Source organism: Manis javanica, chromosome 3 (genome assembly GCF_040802235.1).
Source record: "Manis javanica isolate MJ-LG chromosome 3, MJ_LKY, whole genome shotgun sequence".
Taxonomy (NCBI): domain Eukaryota; kingdom Metazoa; phylum Chordata; class Mammalia; order Pholidota; family Manidae; genus Manis; species Manis javanica.
The window spans coordinates 57890586-57911677 of NC_133158.1; the positions used below are offsets into that span (position 1 = coordinate 57890586).

At 43.9% G+C, this 21092-nt stretch overlaps 1 protein-coding gene and 1 long non-coding RNA gene across 4 annotated transcripts in view; one reads left to right on the forward strand and one right to left on the reverse strand.

Moving 5' to 3' along the window:
- Positions 1–21092, forward strand: part of MYLK (myosin light chain kinase) — a 280349-nt gene that overhangs the window by 90362 nt on the left and 168895 nt on the right. The window contains exons 1-2 of one of the 3 annotated variants that reach the window (XM_073231526.1): positions 3152–3291; positions 9456–9623. In XM_073231526.1, the coding sequence (XP_073087627.1) occupies positions 9459–9623 (165 nt within the window). In that variant the 5' untranslated portion in view covers positions 3152–3291; positions 9456–9458. Of the gene's footprint in view, positions 1–3151; positions 3292–9455; positions 9624–21092 lie in introns of those variants that run through there. The other 2 variants (XM_073231527.1, XM_073231525.1) reach the window with 2 other exon arrangements.
- LOC118971490 (uncharacterized) lies at positions 929–5130 on the reverse strand. The gene is made up of 3 exons (XR_005059919.2): positions 4391–5130; positions 2421–2584; positions 929–1675 (listed from the first exon to the last, which is right to left on the reverse strand). It is a non-coding gene; the product is annotated as an uncharacterized lncRNA (long non-coding RNA).

Consider the following 21092-nt stretch of genomic DNA (forward strand, 5'->3'; position numbering starts at 1 on the left):
TTGTTGCTAGATTGTGATAGGAATGTGCATTTGGCTAATGTAGTTATACTCGGGGTTTCTGGTTCTGGCTTTGATTTCTTTGCATGTGACTTTTATTGTAGAAGACTTCTTTCAGCCTGTTCTCATTAAATCCCAAAGTAAGTAAGAATTCCCAACAGGAAGAGAGCAGCTCCAGGAGACCAGGCCCTGCTCGTTCACACTGTGTGTGCATTTGGATGTGTTTATTTGATTTGATCTGTGTGTGTGTGTCCCCTTTTAAGAAAATTTCAAAATAACTTTCTCCCAGAGATGTGGGCTCTTGGAATGGTGTTGCTGAGTAGACATCCTCCTGCCACCAGGGTCTGCTGTTCTGCTGATGTGGCTAGGCTGGTGTGGGCAGTTCATCTGCCTGCAGAAACCCAGCCCTTTTAATATGTTTTGCAAGAGGAGAGGTTCAGGAATCCATAGGGAGGGAGAAGCTGCCTCGTAGGTCAGGGAAGAACTTAGCTATGGGGGACAGAGTGGGCTGGCTTTGTGTGATTTCTCTTGGGAACCCAGAGACCTGATCTGGGTAGTTAAGAAATACCAGGAGGACACCCATGGAGTATAACCAGGGCAGGGTGCTGTTATGCCCATTTCACATACTGGAAGACTGAGAAGCAAAGAGTAGAATGGATACACAAGTTAACATGCCAGAGTTCGAGCTAGACTGGCACCCATGGGTGTGGAACCAAATGCCTATAGGTCCCAGGAGGGTAGATTTTTTATTGTTGTTACCTGTTTACCCACTCCTTTCCCTACATCCTCTAACATTCATGAGATTCTCAGTACAGTAAAATTAAGTGGTGTCAGAGTTTGGAAGTGATTTTCTTATGTTTGTTTTAAGCCCAAATTTCCATTCATTCATGTATTCCACAAGTATTTATTGAGAACTTACTTTGTGCTCATCAGTATCCGAGCTGCTGGAGATCCAGCAGTGAATGAAACACACAGGACCTGTGCCCTGGTGTAGCTTGGGCTCTGGTGGGGGAGACAGATGGTAATCATATAACCATACAACTGCCTGGCTGCCAACTAAGATGTGTGGGACAAAGACAACATCAGGGATCTGATGTGCTGCTCACATGGGACCTGCCTTAACCCCGTGGGGCTGGGAGTCTGTGTCCAGTGTTTACAGTCATCTGTTTTGTACTTGGCCAGTTGTTTTGCTTTTGCTTTTGAGCCTAAGTATAGGAATTTAAAAATTGTTCTTTTAAACTCCTTCCCAGCTCAGGCCAATTTTGCTGACCTTTCAGGGTTGTATTTAACATCCAACGTGTTAGATCTTCCTGCTGGCTTAGTGTAGTCCACAGGTTTGATAAACACACCTTTGTGTTTCTGTCCAAGGCATTGTTCTTGGTTCTGTCCAGATCAAAATGACTCCACAGTTCTTCTCCTACCACCAGAGACCTCCACCGAATAAGACTTAGATCCAGATTCACCTCCATTCCTCAGTGGTGAACAGCATTGGTTTTTTAATTAATTTCTTCCTTTGTTAGTCTTAAAATAATTTCAACTATCTACCATGTATAGGGTCTTCCAGACTCTGGCATATTTATTCATTTTTGGCCAAGGACTGAATTGATTTAAAGGTTTTCTCTCCATCAGTATCTGTCTAAGGCTTCAAACCTCTGTGGTCCACATTTGTCCAGTCATTCTGTTTGGGAGGAAAGGTGGAATCAAATAGGTATTAATTCGCCTTCTTTCCCCCATGTTCTTCAAAGCCTCACACCATGACTCCTATAAAATCACTTGTTCCTTCCTCTTAAACATTTTTAGGACAGACGTGAGAGCAGGTGGTGACAGGAAGAGTGAGGATAGGCTAAAGCAAAGTGTGCCTTGGGGATACTTAGGGTCCCTGAGACTCTTCTAGAAATGAGGTGCAAATTGTTCTTGTAGTAAGATGTCACTTGCCTTTTTCACTCTCTTTCTCTCTCAGGTGGAGTTTTCTAACAGCTACAAATACTGTGATACCGCAACATACTGGCGGCAAAAGCAGATATGAAAATCTAGCTGTCTTCCATTAAGCTAGACATGAAAGAAGCTTGCAAAAATGAACAACTCTTTTTACCAATTCTTTTTTTGTTTTAGAAAACATTTTTCTTTTAAAAGTGTCATTTATGTGGGCTCATTATTGATGTTTTTAAATGAATTAATATTTATTTTAATTTCTAATATAATATGTATTGATAGCAATAACTCACAAGTGAAATCTCTTTGGGACCCTCAATAATTTTTAGTAGCATAAAGATTTTTAAGAGCATAAAGGGGCCCTGAGACCAAAAAGTTTGAGAATTGCTGAGCTAGTGAGATTACAAATTGCTCATAATCACCTAGGTGTTATGAGACACCAGTTAACTCAAGAATCAGACAGAACCCAATGGAAAAGCTTAACTTCTTACCTGATTCAGACATCTGTATAGGATGAGAGATTTATTTGGAACTATGGAAATCCTCCCCCTGGAGGAGGGGGTCTCATCTGGGTACCACCTCACTACCACGCCTTAGAGGTATGTGCCAAGGGCGGCTGAAGCTCTTCAGGGGTTGGGACTGGCGCTGCTACGTCCTGTGTGTGACATGAACATCGTCAGTGGAACCTTGTTTAAATCTCAGCCCAGATTCCTTGAGACAGCTGCAGCACAGGAATTCCCCATCTATCTGCTCTGGGCTTGCCTCCCACTCCATGGACCATAAACAGGGCTTCTTTAGCTTACAGAGGAGGGAGCTGGGTCCCAGGAGACAAATGTCCCATGAGCCCTGGCTGGTAGTCCCAGGCCAGATGTGCCCATGGGTGAGAGGCATTCTAGGCCAGATGTGGAGTTGGGGGGTATGCCCAGCACATCCGACGGCTCAGCCCTGCTTGACAGTGCCTCCTGATGCTCCGCACTCAGCTTGGAATCTGCAGCTGTGAGCAAGTGAAAACCTGAAAGCTGCCACCCCTTGTTTCCCTAGGACTCCATTGAGAGCCTCTATAGCTGGCAGCCAGGGGTTTCAAAGGTCACCCCAGCTGGGCTGATTAAAACAACAGATCTCCCTGACCGGGTGAAGTTGGCTGCCCAGCAGAAGGCAAGTTGCAACATCTGCAAGCTGAGTCAGACAAACACCCCTTAACTTTCAGTCTGGCGCTGGGCTTTGTGGTGTCCCTGGCCCTCCTTCACTGTCTTCCTTCTCAGACGGACTTTGGACAGGAATCTCTGCAGTAGAGTGGCAAAGTGTGGCTGCACACACACTCCCGACTCACGGGAGTGCTGCCCGGGAAGAGGCCACGGTAAGGTGCGTCCGTTCTCGAGCGTGGGGCCCTGTGCCAGTGTTTGCTCCTGTGGATCACAGCATGTCAGCCTGGCACCTGCCCACAGCCTGGGAGCAGCTCCCTACTGGGTGATTAGGGAATTTGTCCGGATTTGAGTGCAGCACAGGAGGATCAAGGTGGGGAGAGAGGAGCTGTCATTGCCTGGGGCATTTGCACCTGGGTGGTTTGCAGTCTCAGAAGGGCCGAGGCAGCCGGCCGGTTTGGAGTGCCGCGCTTGCAGGGAGCCTTCCCTCATACAGGAGGTATGAAATTTCCAGGATGCCTTGCTGCTGGGTCAGGTGCTTAAAGGCAATGATCATATAAAATTTATGCACTTTGGCTAGGCAAGGGGACAGCTCGTTTCTCTAAGCCTGTTCAGCCACATAACTCAATCCCTGATTTTTAACTTTCTGAATCTTTTTGCCTTAGAGTTGCACTCTATTTTGGCCATAGTTGAAAGTGTTCCTTTTTGGGTTCAAGAGACAATTTTAAATGCTTTTGATCAAACTAAAGTCATCTTAACTTACTGTTGCTTTGAATGATTAATAAATTACAGTTATTTGTGAAAACCTTATTTGGAGGTGAGGTTTGGCATAGGCATTGAATGACTGTGGGGGCCGCTCCCAGCTCTCGGCCCACAGCTCTTTTTGACTCCCTCCTCCATTTTTTCATTTCTTACTTCTCTGTCCTTTGAACTGCATTTAATGGGTATTGAACAAAACCCCCCAGCAGGGTGTGTTTTATTCCAGCCACTGAGCACTGCTCTGCCTAATAGAGAAGTTACTGCAGAAGTTACCCACCCCTCTAGTACTCTCAGTTGGAATGCGGTCACCAGGCTGAACAAGAGCTTGGAAGGAATGGTTTGGTTTGATTTATTAATACTATTATTAGTATTCTGATAGAGCATTCCAAATATGTCCACAACCATTAATTGTTCATGTGGACTGAGTCTGTTTATGCTGCTGATGGCAGTGGGTGGGGCAATGGGCTGAGCTGGGCTGTTTGGTGTGTCTGGCCAGCCCGGGCCTGGGCTCTCGTCCTGCTCACCTGGTCGTTAAGGAACTGCCCCCAACAACCACCTACCTTGCTGGGACTGGATGTTTCTTGGCTGTATTGACTTGCTGATTCCTTTTCTAACCACAAAGCCAGACTTCCCCTAGGGGTGGATGACTCTTCCCATCTTCTTGAGGCCAAGCATGTTCTTCTTGAGGCTAGCACCCAGGGCCTTCAGGAGATTTAGACAGACCTCAGAGATCTTGGATCAAGAGGATTTGCAGAGAGGGTCCTAAGCTTGATGTCACCATTCCTAGTGAAAAGCAGAGATAGGAGAATCTTGAGCCAGCTGAGGACAGTAAGGAGGCACATTCCCTGTCCCCCTTCCTCTGTGCAACTCCCAAGCCTTTATTTACCTATTGCAGCTCCCTTTCCTGAGGAAGCCGGAAACACCCAGTCTAGGTCGTGGGTGCTCCAGGAATCCGGAAGGGTGTGACTGCAGTCAAACTTCAGTTTGGTTTCTACTTAGCTATGTGACCTGGGACAAGCTCAGTGGGCTTTCGAGCCATGGTGCCCTCTTTTGCGAAGTAGCATAGTCAGAACTGCCATGCAGGCCTGTGGGGACTCAGCGAGATTAGTGTCCGGCACAGTGGGATCGTACGCCGTGGCTATTAAATGGTGCTGCTGCAATCCAGGCCACAGTGCTACAGGGGGCCACCAGGGGGCGTCAGTTCCTCCTTCCCCACCTTCCCATGGGGTTCTGCCATCTGTATCCTGCTGCTATACCATAACTCCACTCAGATAACTTTGCCCTGAAGGTGGCTGGTCTGGTCCGGGCCTCTGGCTGTCCTCGGTGAAAAGGGTCTGTGTCCTGCAGTGGGACAGTGGATGATGATATCGGCTGCCACTGAGGAATCCCTTCTTGCTGTACTCTGTGTTTTTTATATGCTCTCATTCAAACCCTCCATGTGAGGTTTGATTCAGCCCTGTGAGTTAGATATTATTCCCTTTTTACAAAAAAGGAAACAGGCCCAGAGGGTTGAAGTACCTTGCTCAGCTCACAGCTGGAAAGTGGCAGTGCCCTGGATTTGTGGCGTGGTCTGGTCTTCATGATGCCTGCCCCTCTCTGCCCACCCCTGGAGCTGGCCTGCCCACAGAGTGCAGCTGTCACCTCACTGCAGGGTCAGTGGAGGACAGAGGGAGCAGCGACCCCTCGGGGCTGTGATCCGAGGTGGCTCTGCAGGATATACCAACCCCATTCCTTCCCTGCTTCCAAGTTGCCACACTCACCACACATGTGGGGCTGGCTGTTCACTGGTACCTAGCTTGGCACATGGTAGATGTTCAATAAGGAGGTTTTAATTGGGTGAATGAGTATATACTGATTCTTGCCATTAAAAATATCACGATTACTTGAAATGGCTCTGCAAACACATGTGCAAACATGATATAAATACAGAAAAATGTTAATTGTTGAATCTAGGTGATGATATTTGAGGTGCTCATTTTAGTATTCTTTCTTTTCTGTATGTTTGAAATTGTCCATAATAAAAATTTTTAGTTTAAAATTTCTGTATCTATTATCATTTTCCTATAAATATACAGTCATATAACTACCTGATATTCCAGTGTTTAGCCAATCTGTTAGATAGTTAACTGGGCATTTTTCCTTCTATTTAATGTGATTTTAAAACTAGTTGTTTATTTTAAATTGAGATACGTACAGTACAATGCATAAATCTTAGTGTACAACTCAATGAATTTTGACATGTTTACACACCCATGTAACCATCACACAGATCAAGGTATCAAACATTCGTGCTAATTTTTCTCCCTTCATCTGTACCCCCACCCCCTTCATGGCAACCACCAGTCTGTTCTTTGTGTCTATGAGTCTATTTTTGTTTTATTTGATTGTTCACTTGTTTTTTAGAACCCACATACAGATAAAATAGTATGGTATTTGTCTTTATAGATTTTTCTATCTCTTTTGCTATGACGTGCTTGGCATTCTTATATATAAATTGGGGGCTGCTGCTCTGATTTTTCCCCCAGTAATATAGTTTTAAATGTAGGATTACTGGGAAAAGAGATGGACATTTTTTCAGAATCTTTTTGCCAAATTGCTTTCCAGAAAGATTGCACCAATTTATCTTCCCCCATGAAGGTATGAGCATGACTACCTCACCACAGTCTTACTGGCATTTTATGTCATCTTTTTTTTCTAATGTCAGTTTGGTTCATTTTTTAAAGATAATAGCTTGTTCTTCATTTGTGCTCTTGGATCCTTACTGAGGCGAGGCAGCATGTCGTCTGTTTGGTGGTCATTTGTCCATCTTCTGCAATCCATCCAAGTCAAAGCTTCTGCCCACATATCTGTCAGGCTGCTTGCTTGCTTCTTTCTGCTATTAAAAGCTCTATATAGAAGTTCAGATGGTTAGGAAGATCTGGAACAACTTTTTTTTTTTGCATTAAAAAGTTATGTATATTTAGTTCATAATGCGTGATCAAAACCGAAAGTTTCTGTGATGACTGCCCTTGTACTATTCACCATGTAAGAACTTATTCACTATGTGAGAATTTGTTCACCATGTAAGAACTTGTTTGTTATGCTTCAGAAGATTGGAGACTGATGAGAATTAGGCTTGGGGTGGATTAATGATTGTGCATTGAGCATTGACTCCCCTATACAGAATTTTATTGTTGTTAACAACCATTTGATCAATAAATATGAGAGATGCCCTCTCAAAAAAAAAAAGTTATGTATAATTTTGATGTTTAATTTTTTTATTGAAGTGTAGTTGACATACAATATTATATTGGCTTCAGGGGTCCAACGTAGTGATTTGGCAACATGCATTACTAAGTGCTCACCACAGTGAGAGTAGGTGCCATCTGTCACCATGCAAAGCTATTATTATATTAGTGACTGCATACCCTTTGCTGTACCTTTCATCCCTGTGACTAATTTATTTCATAATTGGAAGTTTGTACCTCTTTATGCCCTTCACCTATTTTGCTCATCCCCCTCCCCCACCAGTCTGTTCTCTGTACTTAGGAGTCTATTTCTGGTTTTTTGTTTGTTTGCTTGTTTGTTCATTTATTTTTGGACTCTAAAAATAAGTGAAGTCATACGGTATTTGTTTTCTTGTTTTATGTAAAGTATCCTAGTCTTTTGTTTTTGTTGCATTTTATCTCAGGTTATCAACCATCTTTTAATGTTGGTAATATGTTTTGACATACAGAAAATCTTGATTCTGTGTGTGTGTGGTAGCAGCTGTCAGTTGTCTCCCTTGTAACCCCAACATTCGATCCCCTTCCCACCAGTCACTCTGACTGCTTACAGGAGGCAAGAGGGCCCAGTGGTTAAGTATAGGGACTCTGGTGACAGACGTCTGGGTTCTAATGCCAGTTTTGCTCCCTACTAAATGCCATGACCTTGGGAAAATTTCTTAATCTCACAGTGTCTCAGTTTCTAATTCACAAAATGGGGATGATGAGATTATCTGTTGCATAGGGTTGTGGTAAGGAGCAAATAAGCTATTACTTATAAAGTGCTTAGATTACTTCTGGTAGGTAGTGAGTGCTCTGTACGTTTTTATTGTTAACCTACTGCAGTGAATCTGTGAATCTTATGGTTTGGAAAGGATTTTGTTTGCAAAACTAATACCTTTTCAGTGAAAGTGAAAGCTGGATTTGTCAAGTAGGGGAAGTGCCCTATTAAAAACAAACCTAGCTCTTTGTTAGTTTAACTTGAATTTATGTCCCTATTTTTTTCTTCTTGTTACATGTTATTAAATTTAAACTTATTACACATCCAAGACACCACTGTTCATTGTATCAGCTTACCCAACTCACAGCATGGGATTTAAGTGTGTGACTGAAGATCCTAAGAAAGTGAACAGAAGAATAAAAGCTAGGAATACTGTTCTCTTCACTTGAGCAGATGTTGGCTGCATGCAGATGATAGATAGGCCAGGAGCCACAGATTCTGTGCTAAGTCGTGGTTGCTGACCCACAGCTGTCCCAGGCTAGGGAGGCTCACTCCTGGACTTGGAACCTGGAACAGAGATGTTTAGGCTATATTCCAGGTGTAGCCCCGGGTGTCCAATGACCTTGGCTGGGGTCCGACAACCCAGCTTCTCTCAACTGCTGCCTGTTTTCTCAGCCCTGTTCTCCAGCCGTTCCTGTGGATTTGGGGAGCTCTCCCCTTCTCTGTCTTTCCAACAAATCCCTTCTCTATTTATCAAAGCCAGAGTCAGTTTTAGTTGTTTGCAACCAAGAACTCAGATTCATACCTGTGACTAATTCCACTTGTGGAGCTGATCCTAGGGAAGTCCCTTTATTCCAGCTAAACTGCCAGCGCCCCCTGGACTCTTGTCTGGTCCCAGTGGGGCCCCAGGCCAGCAGTCAGGAGCCTGAGGTATCCTTGCCAGACTTGCCATCGTTTTGCTTTGTGCCTTTGGACAAGTGACGTAGCCTCCCCGGGCCTCAGTGTAAACGGAGGACTTAGCCTGCAAAATCCTGAAACGCTCCCGTTTCTGCTGGTCTGTGACCTTTGAGGCTTTTTCAGATTTGAGTCCCCAGAAGTGGGGTATCCTCCCTAGCCTCGCTGACTCCCCTTCATTCAACCACACATTCCTACCTCACCCAGGATCCTTGCCCTATCAACCCCAGACTCTTTCCTTTCTTGGAGTATGGATCTGATCCCGTTTTTCTTTAGCCTGTGAGTTCTTGCAGCTTAGGCAAAAGCAGCTTTTACATTTTACCGTGGGAGCCTAATGTAGACATTGACTCTGAAGGGCCAATGAAGATTAAGTACTGGTTTTAGATACCATTGTAAACACTCTGAGAACCATCCTGTTACCTCTGTTCCTGCCCCAGCTGCCCCTTTTCTAGAAGTTCTCCAGGAGGTTTTGGGAAGGGTGGGCTGTGACTCTGGGGCAGGCTGGGCCTCTCCCTGGCAGCCTGGTGTGCAGAGGACCCAGAGCTTCTCATTCCCAGAGAGGAGCTCCAGGTGGGCCCTGCCTGACCTCATGGGGCACCTGCTCTCCGTAAAACCCCGGCACTGGGGCCCCATCAGCTCACCAGCCGCCCACAGGGAAGACAGGGCCGTGTGTGTCTCCTCTGACCTGGTCTTCCCTCCTGTCTGCAGACCATGGGCGATGTGAAGCTGGCTGCCTCAACACACCTTGCCAAAACCTCCCTCAGTGTGGATCGCTCAGGAGTCGACTCCATGCCTCTGGCCGAGGCCCCTGCTTTCATTTTGCCCCCTCGGAACCTGTGCGTCAAAGAAGGAGCCCCTGCCAAGTTTGAAGGGAGGGTAAGAAGCAAGTGTGGCTGCCTGGGGGGCTGGGGGAAGGGGGCACAGGGATTTTGCTGCTCGCGAGCCTTTTCCTCAGACTGGACCTAGCACAGTCCCGGTTTTCTTTGGGACCCACACATAAGTACACATATGTCAATTTGCCCTGTTTCTTTTGTTTATGGTTGACTTTGTGTTGGAGAACTCGGGTGGGGAGGGATGCTGAGATGTCTTGCTGTTAAGCTAGGTCATATTCTGGGTATGTGCTACCTAATAATAGAAGATAACATGAGTTGGTGGCAGGAAGCATACAGCTCAGGTTTTAATATGTAACCTCAAATCTGGATAATTGAAAACTGACTGTAATTTTTCTTTCACTTCCTCCCTCGAAGAAGTGTTTAGTTAATTAGTCCTCTCTTGTATGTGCTTGGTACATCCAGAGAAGTGGGACAGGACGTAGGGCCCACTTGGTACATGCAGAGAAGTAGGATAGTGTGTAGGAACACCTATCAGTTCTTCACCTTTTGCTAGTGCATATTGATCTCTTGCCCTTACTGGGCCTCCACTTCCTCTTCTGCAAATAAGCATGATAATTCCTTGTCTACTCTCTATTAGAAAGGAGAAGAAAAAGATGGAAACATCAAGAATAGCTCTAAGAATATCTGAGGTTATGCCCAAAAGGAGAGCCTTTTAATAAGCTGCTGACTCAGGCTACCGGGAAGTCAAAACAACAACTTGACATGGAGATGCATGTGGAAATTAGGGCATTTGCAAGAATTATTTGTCCTGGGATTAAACATGGGGGATTACTCCCTAGAAGGCTTTGATCTGAGCAAAAGACAACTCAAGTGAATAGCAATTCATAGGTTATACCATGAATTTATAATTTAGGAGCAGGCCATCAAAAGCTTGTAGAAAGAAAGAGTCAAGCACATCATTCTTCCCAGATGACACTGGGCCTTACCTTTAATTGCCAGGTGTGGTCACATGGCCATCTGGAGAGTATGCGGAAGCTGCTACGTATGTGCTCTGCACAAGCCGGTCTAGTTAAGACTGTTGGTTGATCTGACATAATTGTCCTTGTCATATTTCTACCTGAATAAGATTGTAAGGATGTTGGTGATAATACTGAGGGATCTGTTTCTTCTTTCTGGGCACTACCAGGATGAGGGCTCTTTTCTGTGGCCCTGACTGTGGTCCCCCCATCCCTGTAGCCCCACAGCTGGCAGGAGAGAAGCAATGAAAGAATCCCTGGGGATTTAGAAATGGATTAAACAGCCATAAAAAGGAATAAGGCTCTGAGATATGCTGCAATGTGTATGAACACTGGAAACATTATGCTATGTGAAAAAAGCCAGACACAAAAGGCCACCTGTTGAATGCTTGCATGCCCATGAAATGTCTGGAATAGGCAAACCTATTGAGACAGAAAGTAGATTAGTGGGTGCCAGTGACTGGAGGGGGAGGAGTGGGGAATGACTGCTAATGGGTACAGGTTTCTTTTGGGCATGATGAAAATGCTCTGAGATTAGATACTGATGCTGGCTGCACAAGTTTGTGAGTCTCTTATAAAACACTGACTTTACACTAAAAAAAAATAGAAAAATGAGCTTTAAAAAACAGCTTAGCCAAACAGAACTCATCTCTATTCCCATGCCTCTGCCCCACTGCCTCTGGGAGATGAACGTCCTCCAGTTCAGACAAACGTGGAGAGGACGAGATGACTTCGCCTTCCAGAGCATGATGATGCCCTTGCTTCCTCTGCTGCCTTTGGAGGTCATGGGGGAGCCAGTCAGGCATCTGATTTGGAGCCGTCACAGAGTGAGCACTGGCCCTGGATCCGGCTCAAGAAATCATCCTCGGTTGGCAGGTCGTACCTTCTATGGACCTGGTTTTCCTTATCTGAAAAGAAACAACTAGCTGTTTCTGTATTTTTGGCCTACAGGGAAATATGAAAATAAAATGGTAAAAGCACTTGATAAAATTAAAAATTGTGAAATTCACACAACATAAATTTAACCACCTTAAACAATTCATTAGTAGTTTAATGCATTCACAGTGTTGACTGCAGTAGGCTTTAAGTACAGCATTCTCTATTTGAAAATTTCACTTTGCTTATATTGATGAAATCGTTGACTCTGTATATTACATGTGGAGTATATGTCAGACCAAACACATTCCTGCACAGTCAGCCTGCAGACTTTATCACTTTACTACTCACCACAGGCCTCGGGTTAACCCAGAGCAGCCCCTTGGCAGGATGCTAGGGAGTAGCGGATTGCCGAGAGGTCTTAGACAGAGGGTCTGGCTCCATCTAAGAACTTGCAGAGAAACACAGAGGGAGAGGCAGTAACAGCAAGCGCTCTATGAACTAATGTACTACCAACGTGTATAATCACTCTAGCAAAGGAGGCAGAGGGATATTTTGCATCGGAAAGGGCCACTTCAAATGATTCCAGAATGAGGAAATTGGCTGTTTTGACCAGAGATGTAGTTGAACAGGGAGTATTCCTGACCTGATGCCCTCATAGAAGGGAAGGTGAGGTGGTATTAACTTGGAGTGACATGGCATTCAGCTGGAGTTGCTAGTTAATAAAAGACAGCTCCAGACAGTCACCCAGTGAGCCTAGCCAGTGGTCCTCTGCCTCCCGGGCATGCTAATTTTCACTGGTGTGGCCCCTGGACCCGGCCTGCAGCTGACCCATCTCTCCAGGTCCTGGAACACATCCTGTTCCTGATGCCCATTCTGTCCCAAACTAGTCCTGGTGTCAGTTTCACAGTGACCTTAGGACCTCAGCTTTCCAGCAGTTGGGTACTTGTAGAATCTCTCAGGAGTGAGTGACTTTTAAAAATTACGCCTTCAGGCTACTTCTTAGGCCCAAGCTGGTGCCCATAGGCAGGAATTCTCTTCCTTGTAGCCGCCCAGCCGCCCCCAGGAGCTCTGCCTGCTTTCGTCCCCACCCCTCTTTAAGGCGGCCATCACCAGCTCAAACCCTGAAGTCTGTATGTGGAGGATAATAGGCTGTCCCAGCTTTTTCTGGAGGGGACCAGGGACCCTCCCATCAATGGAGAGAAACATGGTATGTGAGGAAGTCATACAGCTTTGTTTCCTACTGCCGTCTGAAGCTGGTGACTCCAAGCTGGTTCAGGTTTGTGTTCTGTTTTTATTCCTAAAAGAGGTAAGAACTGTTGCCCCTCCTGCTTCCATTTCCTTTTTATGCCTATTTTTAGGCCAAGGACTTAGTGAACCCCTTCCTCCAATAAAGCCCCTCTTTCTTTCAAGAAAACTTGAGTGACACTACTTATGTGCCCCTTTCCTGAGAAGCTCCAAACTATGAAATGTTTGGCTCTGTGGGTCTCAGTCGCTCACAGACATTAGGGCCTTTCACTTTGTGGAGATGTTTGGACAGCCTCCATGCAACCTGTTACCGATCCCTGGTGCTCTTGCCCTTGCCCTTTTCCACTCTAGAAGCTATTGTAGAGGCATCCTTTGTGGCGAGGAGTGGCTCAGTGACAAATTCTGACTGAAGTTGGCTAGGGAATTTCTGGAAAAGTTCTTGCTTTTCTGATTAAAAATAGAAAGACATCTTTCATATTCTACCCCTCCCCTACTTTGTGCATTGAAGACAGATATGATGCCTGAAGGCAGATATTTAGCCGTGCTAAAACCATGAGGCAACAAGCCAGAACACTAAGGACTGGCTGGGTGGGCACAGTTGGGGTAGAGCAGTGGGGGGAGCATGAAGACCAGCACCCAAGAGACAGAAATCCTAAGGTTTAAAGGCTTTCCCAGATAGGATCTTTGGCTGTGGTTATTCACGCAGGAAATTGTATAAAAAGTACTCCTAACTAATAAACAACTAATGAGATACATGTGGTGATACTGTCTCTTTAAATTATGGGAATGAATAGGGGAGAAGACATAGCACAGAGAGCTAAAAAAACTCTTTCCGACAGTTACCAAGTCTTCCAACAGTGATGAGAGTGCTATCTTCTGAGGTGGATGTGGCCCTGCAGCTAAAGCATTCTAGAAGAATTCATTCCTCCCTGGAAATGGCCATCTGGCTTGAACCAAATGCTAGGCCTAGGGTCCATGGAAGTCAACTATATAGGGTTAAATGGTGATTCAGTGTCATTATAGAAAACTGTTATTTGATCAAGATTTACTGATTAGGCCAAAGCTACCTACTTTTTTTTGGCGGGGGGGCTCTGCCAGCTTGAGAAAGTTGTATTTTGAGGAACTCAGAAAACTTTGGATCTGTATCTCATTACACCTTAACCCCCAGGCCACCTGAGCCTACATTCTAGAAACCCATGTTCCTTCATCTGGCCATGCCCTTAACAGAGCAGGGGATGTGTCTGTCCAAGGGATGTACCCACTGGAACCACACCATCCCCCATGTTCTGGGCACCCAGGACCCCAGAATTCTCTACCAAGTGGCCCTGGGCCCACCAAGGCCTCTGTGGGCCTCTTCCCATGAGAAACCGTTGCTCACCTGACTGAGGGTGTCAAGAGGCAGCTGTTTCCTCGGGGGGATGGGAAGATGGATGGAACCCAGACATGGGGCCCTGTACATGGGGCTCTGCTGTCCACCACACATAGGAAACCCGCACATGCAGGAGGCATACAGGTGGGGAGGGTAGTATCCTGGGCTGCACCCCTGCCTGCTGAGGGCTGCTGTGTGGGTACTGGGCCCCCAGGTAGGTGGCCTTGGCCCCACAAAGGCCACGGAACCTCCTGAAGTGACAATGGCCTACTTCCCCAACGTGGTCAAGTATGAAAGGAATGAGATGGTTGCAGAAACATTGAATTACTGGAGATTGCTTCCCTCTGCCCTGGAATTCATTCTTATCAGAAAAAGCAAACATGGTGATGGGTCCTGTGCTGCGAAGCAAATGAGCTGATACTTCCGTGCCTCTCAAGAAGTACTGCCCAGGTGGGGCTTCTGTTCAGACTGAGGGTCTCCATTTTACTGACCTGGGCTTCACAATAAGGGGTTGGCCAGCCTAGTCAAAGCATGTTGATGTTTAATTCATGGAGGGAACAGAGAGCCATGAAAGCATGAATAATTCCTTTGTTTCCACTTTAACCAGTAGTTGTATCCTTCCTTCTTCCCAGTTCACTTCTACCTCAGAAGTGCTTGACAATGTTGAGAAACTTGAAGGAAGTCTGGTTCACTTGCTGTCATCAGAGTTTTACTGGTATAGTTCTGCAGAAAAACACATGCATATTAAACAATAGGCTATGACAGTGTATAATGAGATGCTTGAAATAGTTCCATAAGTAGTTTGTATGATAGGAATTTAGAGGAGATGAAGATAAGGTTTTCAGTGGTTTAAAAACTGGTTTCCTGCTTTCTGACTTCTGTCCTTCCAATTTGTCCCTCCTACAATGCAGGTCTGCCTGTGCCACCCCCTGCCCTAGTATCCTTGAGCCTGGACAGCTCCCCACTGCATGAAGTTCTCCAGTACTGCCTAAAGGGCCTTTTCCATCAGCCCCTAGCTCTTCCCCTTTCATGCCTTCGTCCCTCTGACATAGCCAGCCCAAAACACATAATACAAATACTTTGTTCTGGTCTCACCTTTGGGGAGAAGGGTAAACAAGAAAAGTATTTTATCTTTCTTACTGATTTGGGGTTAAGAATGGGGGCAGAGATTGCCTCAAAAAGAATAAAATACCTAGGAATAAACCTAACCAAGGAAGTGAAAGACCTATACCCCAAAAACTACAAGACACTCTTAAGAGAAATTAAAGAGGACACTAACAAGTAGAAACTCATCCCATGCTCTTGGCTAGGAAGAATTAATATTGCCACAATGGCCATCCTGCCTAAAACAATCTACAGATTCAATGCAATCCCTATCAAAATACTGACAGCATTTTTCAACCAACTGGAACAAATAGTTCTAAAACTCATATGGAACCACAAAAGACCCCGATAGCCAAAGCAAACCTGAGAAGGAAGAATAAAGCAGGGGGGATCTCCCTTCCTAACTTCAAGTTCTACTACAAAGTCACAGTAATCAAGACAATTTGATACTGGCACAAGAACAGACCCACAGACCAGGGGAACAGAATAGAGAGTCCAGATATTAATCCAAGCATATATGTTCAATTAGTATACGATAAAGGAGCCATGGACCTACAATGGGGAAATGACAGCCTCTTCAACAGCTGGTATTGGCAAAACTGGACAGCTACATGTAAGAGAATGAAACTGGATTACTGTCTAACTCCATACACAAAAATAATCTCAAAATGGATCAAAGATCTGAATTTAAGTCATGAAACCTTAAAATTCTTAGAAGAAAACATGGGCAAAACTCTCTTGAATATAAACATGAACAACTTTTTCATGAGCATATCTCCCAGGCAAGGGAAACAAAAGCAAAAATGAACAAGTGGGACTACATCAAGCTAAAAAGATTCTGTACAGCAGAGGACACCATCAGTAAAAGGCATCCTACAGTATGGGAGAATATATTCATAAATGACATGTCCAATAGGGGTTTGACATCCAAAATATATAAAGAGCTCACGTGCCTCAACCAACAAAAAGCAAATAATCCAATTAAAAAATGGGCAGAGGATCTGTATGGACACTTCTCCAAAGAGGAAATTCAGATGGCCAACAGGCATGTGAAAAAATGTTCCACATCGCTAATCATCAGGGAAATGCAAATTAAAACCACAATGAGATATCACCTCACACCAGTTAGGATGGCCAGCATCAAAAAGAAAAACAACAACAAATGCTGGTGAGGATGTAAATTAGTTCAACCATTGTGGAAAGCAGTATGGAGGTTCCTCAAAAAAACTCAAAATAGAAATACCATTTGACCCAGGAATTCCACTCCTAGGAATTTACCCTAAAAATGCAGGATCCAGATTCAAAAAGACATATGCACCCCTATGTTTATCACAGCACTATTTACAAAAGACAAGAAATGGAAGCAAGCCAAGTGTCCTTCAGTAGATGAATGGAAAAAGAAGATGTGGTACATATACACAATGGTATATTATTCAGCCATAAGAAGTAAACAAATCCTACCATTTGCAACAACATGAATAGAGCTAGAGGGTATTATGCTCAGTGAAATAAGCAGGCAGAGAAAGAGAAGTACCAAATGATTTCACTCATCTGTGGAGCATAAGAACAAAGCAAACACTGAAGGAACAAAACAGCAGCAGACTCACAGAACCCAAGAATGGACTAACAGTTACCAAAGGGAAAGGGACTGGGGAGGGTGGGTGGGAAGGGAGGGATAAGGGGAATAAGGGTCATTACAATTAGCACACATAATGTAGGGGGGTCACGGGGAAGACAGTATAACACAGAGAAGACAAGTAGTGACTCTGTAGCATCTTACTACGCTGATGGACAGTGATTGTAATGGGGTATGCGGTGGGGACTAGATAATGGGGGGTATCTAGTAACCACAGTGTCACTCATGTAATTGTATATTAATGATACCAAAAAAAAAATGGGGGCAGAGCATGATAGGAAGGGAAACAAATGTTCGTCGATGCACTACTGGGGTCAAGCATGTAGTCTTAGTCATTTTATCGTCAAGTAGCTTTATCCCCATATTTTTTTAATAAAAGAAGTACCTGGAGGGCCAGAATAATTATAAAACTTGCCAAGGCTACATCAGCAAGTGAGAGAGGCACTACTTCTGGGTCTGAATCTTGGGTTCCTCACACTATGTGATGCCTTCCCATTCACATGCCCTTACAACTTTGTCAGTTACTGTTCACGTCCCATTCATTGCTTTAGGCAGGATGATTTCTTGAACTCAGCAGCTGTTTCTAGTTCATCTTTGTCCCAGGAGTGACACAGTGCCTGCCACCTGGTGTGTGCTTGATAAATGTTTGGTTCTCCTGGGAATCAAGGTGGTAGCATCTGAGGCTTGAGGCCTCTGGCCAAATTCATAGGGATTAGGTCCCATGCCCCTTAAGGGGTCTTCCCATAGCCCACCCCACTCCCTGCCTGGACTTTCTGGAGCCTTCTCTATGTCACCCCCACCCCCACCCCTGCATCTCTGTGCCCTGCCTCCCCTCAGGCTATGCCTTTATCAAGAATGCCTTTTCTTTTCCTCTCTATGTAGTCTAAGCTCAAGGTCTGATATAAATTCTATCTCCTTCAGGCTACTTTCCTTAAGAATGTTTTCTTTTTAAAGCATTTTATTAAATACAGAAAAGCCATGGTAATAGGATATGGAGTATTCCCAATAATCACATAAGATCTTGCATGAGTAATAACTACAGGAAAGAGTTGTCTATTTTGGCCTTTTTAAAATGTATGATTCGTTAATCATCTCTCTGCCTATAACTTAATAAGAGAAAAATGATTAAAATATTAAACTATTTTTAAAACAAAAATTCAAACAATGTAAAAAAGTTCCTTGCCTCAATACTGACTTCTATTCTCCAGAGATAGCCACTGTCGGCGATTTGGGCGTCCCTCTCTCCGTGTTCTGTGCAGACAGAAGCCTGTGTCTGCATCCGCTTTTATATGTGCAAATGGGTCCATGTACATACACTGATCTGCAACTTGCTCCTTTACCCTCCCATTCTGGTATTGTTTTTTCACATTAACACACAGATCTACCTCATAGACCTAATCCTGAGCTTTCTAACCCTCAAGGCTCTCTCCTCTGAATTCCTTTAATACTTACATATATGACTCACTTTTACTTTTTGTAAATTTTCGACTTTGTCAGTTACTATTCATTGCCTTCTGCTTCCTCAGTGAGACTGAGCTGCTCAAGATCCAGAGCCGCGGTGTCTGATGGGATGACCACTGGCCACATGTGGCTAATTAAATTTAGGCTAAGATTAGTTAAAGCTAAATAAAATGAAAAATTCAGTTCCCCAACTACACTAGCCACATTTTAAGTGCTCAGTATCCACATATGGTTAATAGCTACCCTGTCAGGCAGCATAAATCATTAAACATTTCTATCATCACAGAAAGTGCTATTGGAGAGGACATTGAGACCACTCATAATTAATTTGGTTCCACTATACCAGAGAGCCACAGCTAGAAGATATATTGAAAATAATTATTCCATTCACAGTAGAAATCAGACGTCAAATTCTTGAGAATTTACTTAGAGCATCAGATTCATTTGGAGAAAAATGTAACCTCTTGATGAAAGAATCTTTTTGTCCCATTTTCTCTGAAGAGGGTAATCTTGGTATCCCAGTGAGCTTGAATGTGCTCCCAGAGCACCCACTGCTCTTTGTTCCAGCTGGCTTAGAAATAGTCACGGCAAGGAGGCTCAAGGTGGGCTGCTTGGCTGTCACAGAGTTTGAGAGGAATTCAGAGGCAGAGCAGAGAATGGGAAATGACGGGACAAGTACTGCTGAAACTGCAGTTGTCAGCCATTGGTGGTCACTTTTGGTTCAAAACGCCAGACTGAACAGAATTACTAACTTCTCCGCCCTCTGATATGCCATTGAAATGAACAGAAAGGGTTGAAAGGAGAATGAATTCAGAGCTGCACAGAAAACAGAAGAGAGGACATGATGGATGAGAGATTTTCTTGGGATTCACGGATGGTGTCTCCTGCCAACCATAACAGTAAGAGGTGAGGCTCTAGAAGTGAGGGCCACATATTTGAGATGAAGGGACTTAGAGACGAGGGGCAGAAATCAGGGTGATCAAAAGATGTTTACTTAATGTCTGTACAGAGAAAACTGAAGCTCCTGGTATGGGTAGTGGTCCATATCGCAGAGAAAGTTTTTTTACTTTGCCAGTAGGCAAAAGGTATTGCATGTGCTCCATGCCCAAATACTGTCAGTAAAGCCTGTGTCCAACTCAGGTACCCAGAGCTTCCAGCCAGACCCCTTTTTCAGGGAGACAGGACTGTACCTAAAGGATAAAGAACTCATACCAGCTACCTGCATTTGGAAACTAGTTCTTCAGTCTTAATTTGTGGACTGTTAATTCACGGCCACCAGATGTTTATAGAAAATATTTATACAATGTAATATTGCTATCAAGAAAGTTGTTCTATTTTTAAAATCAACCCATAGACAAAGCTCAAATTATAGACACAATTTCATGATAAGAACAGAAAGGTGACATCAGTGGTTATATCTGGCAAGTGATGCTATCACAAGGAGAGGAGAGAGCAAGGGGAAAGAAAACCTTCTGCCATTTTACACCTTTTACTTTCACCTTTTACTTTAAACACTTTTTTATTGCTGAAATTATTCAACAGTAGATAGGAATAACTTCTGTAATTTCTAAAAAGTACAATAAAACTTCCTGTAAAAAGACTCGCTCTATCTGAATTCAGTGTCCATATTCTTCTTGATAAATGGTCAAAGAGAAATACAGTTTACATCAAAAGAAATGTAGACAAAGTCTGGTTGTAGAAAATATATAGCAGTGCATTAAAATCCATTATACAACACATGAACAACTGAAAAGCTGTAAATTAAAGTACTTTTAAAGTATTTATGCACCTGAAAAGCTAGCAAAGTGGAAGAGTCCAAGAGCCCCCTATTGTGGCTGAGGAAACGGGCTTCTTGGCTGGAACCACTAATGCTGGTTCAGCCCTCCTGGGGCTCAGATGGACAGAATGTTACAGGGACAATAAAACCATTGTCGTGCTTTGCCAAGAATTCTGCTATGACTTAACTCTTAAGAAAGTAGGGGAAAAAATAGTTGGTACAAAGACGTTAAGAGCACTATTTAAAATAACAACAAAGCTAGTGTGTACTCCAGTAATTTGCAGTCATGATGATGTAAGTTGGTCACAGGGGCAGTAGTACAGCATGGAGAGTATAGTCAGTGATTTCACATCTTTCTACATCGATAGATAGTAAGCACACTAGAGGGGGTGAGGATTTTATTTGGGCAACTGTTGAACTGTGTTGTATATTTGAAACCAATATAAGATTGTATATCAAATACTTCAATTTAAAAAAATCTAGTGTGTACTAGGAGATAATGAAACACATCAACATGGCAAATATTACATAATCACCTACTTGGATGTAGTCATTTTGGGGGAGCTGCATCCAAAAATGGAAATGTGTGTGAATAATATAAAGTGGAAAGAAATAGAGCAAGGACAGTCTATGCAATCTGATGACAGCCACATAAAGCGTCTATGTGGTCACTACCTAACATTAGAATAGGACTTGGAGTCATGTAGATAGAATTTTTTTTTTGTTTTAAGTGTCTGTATTTTTTAAAATTTTCAGGCTTTAGTTTACCTGTCAGGAAACAGAAGGCAGTGTTAACCTAGATAACATCTGACTCCCTACCTAGTAGGTTTTTAGGCTCCTGTTATTTTAACATGTTTCCAGTTATCTTGACTGTCTGCCTTGAAATGGAAACAAAGTTGTGTAACAAAATAGCGATGAGAGATGGAGAGACTAGATAAGGCTTTTCTTACAACAACTGTATGCTCAGAGTGGCCTGAGCAACAGGGTATGAAGTGACAGGTTTGGCATTCACTGGGGGTCTCTGT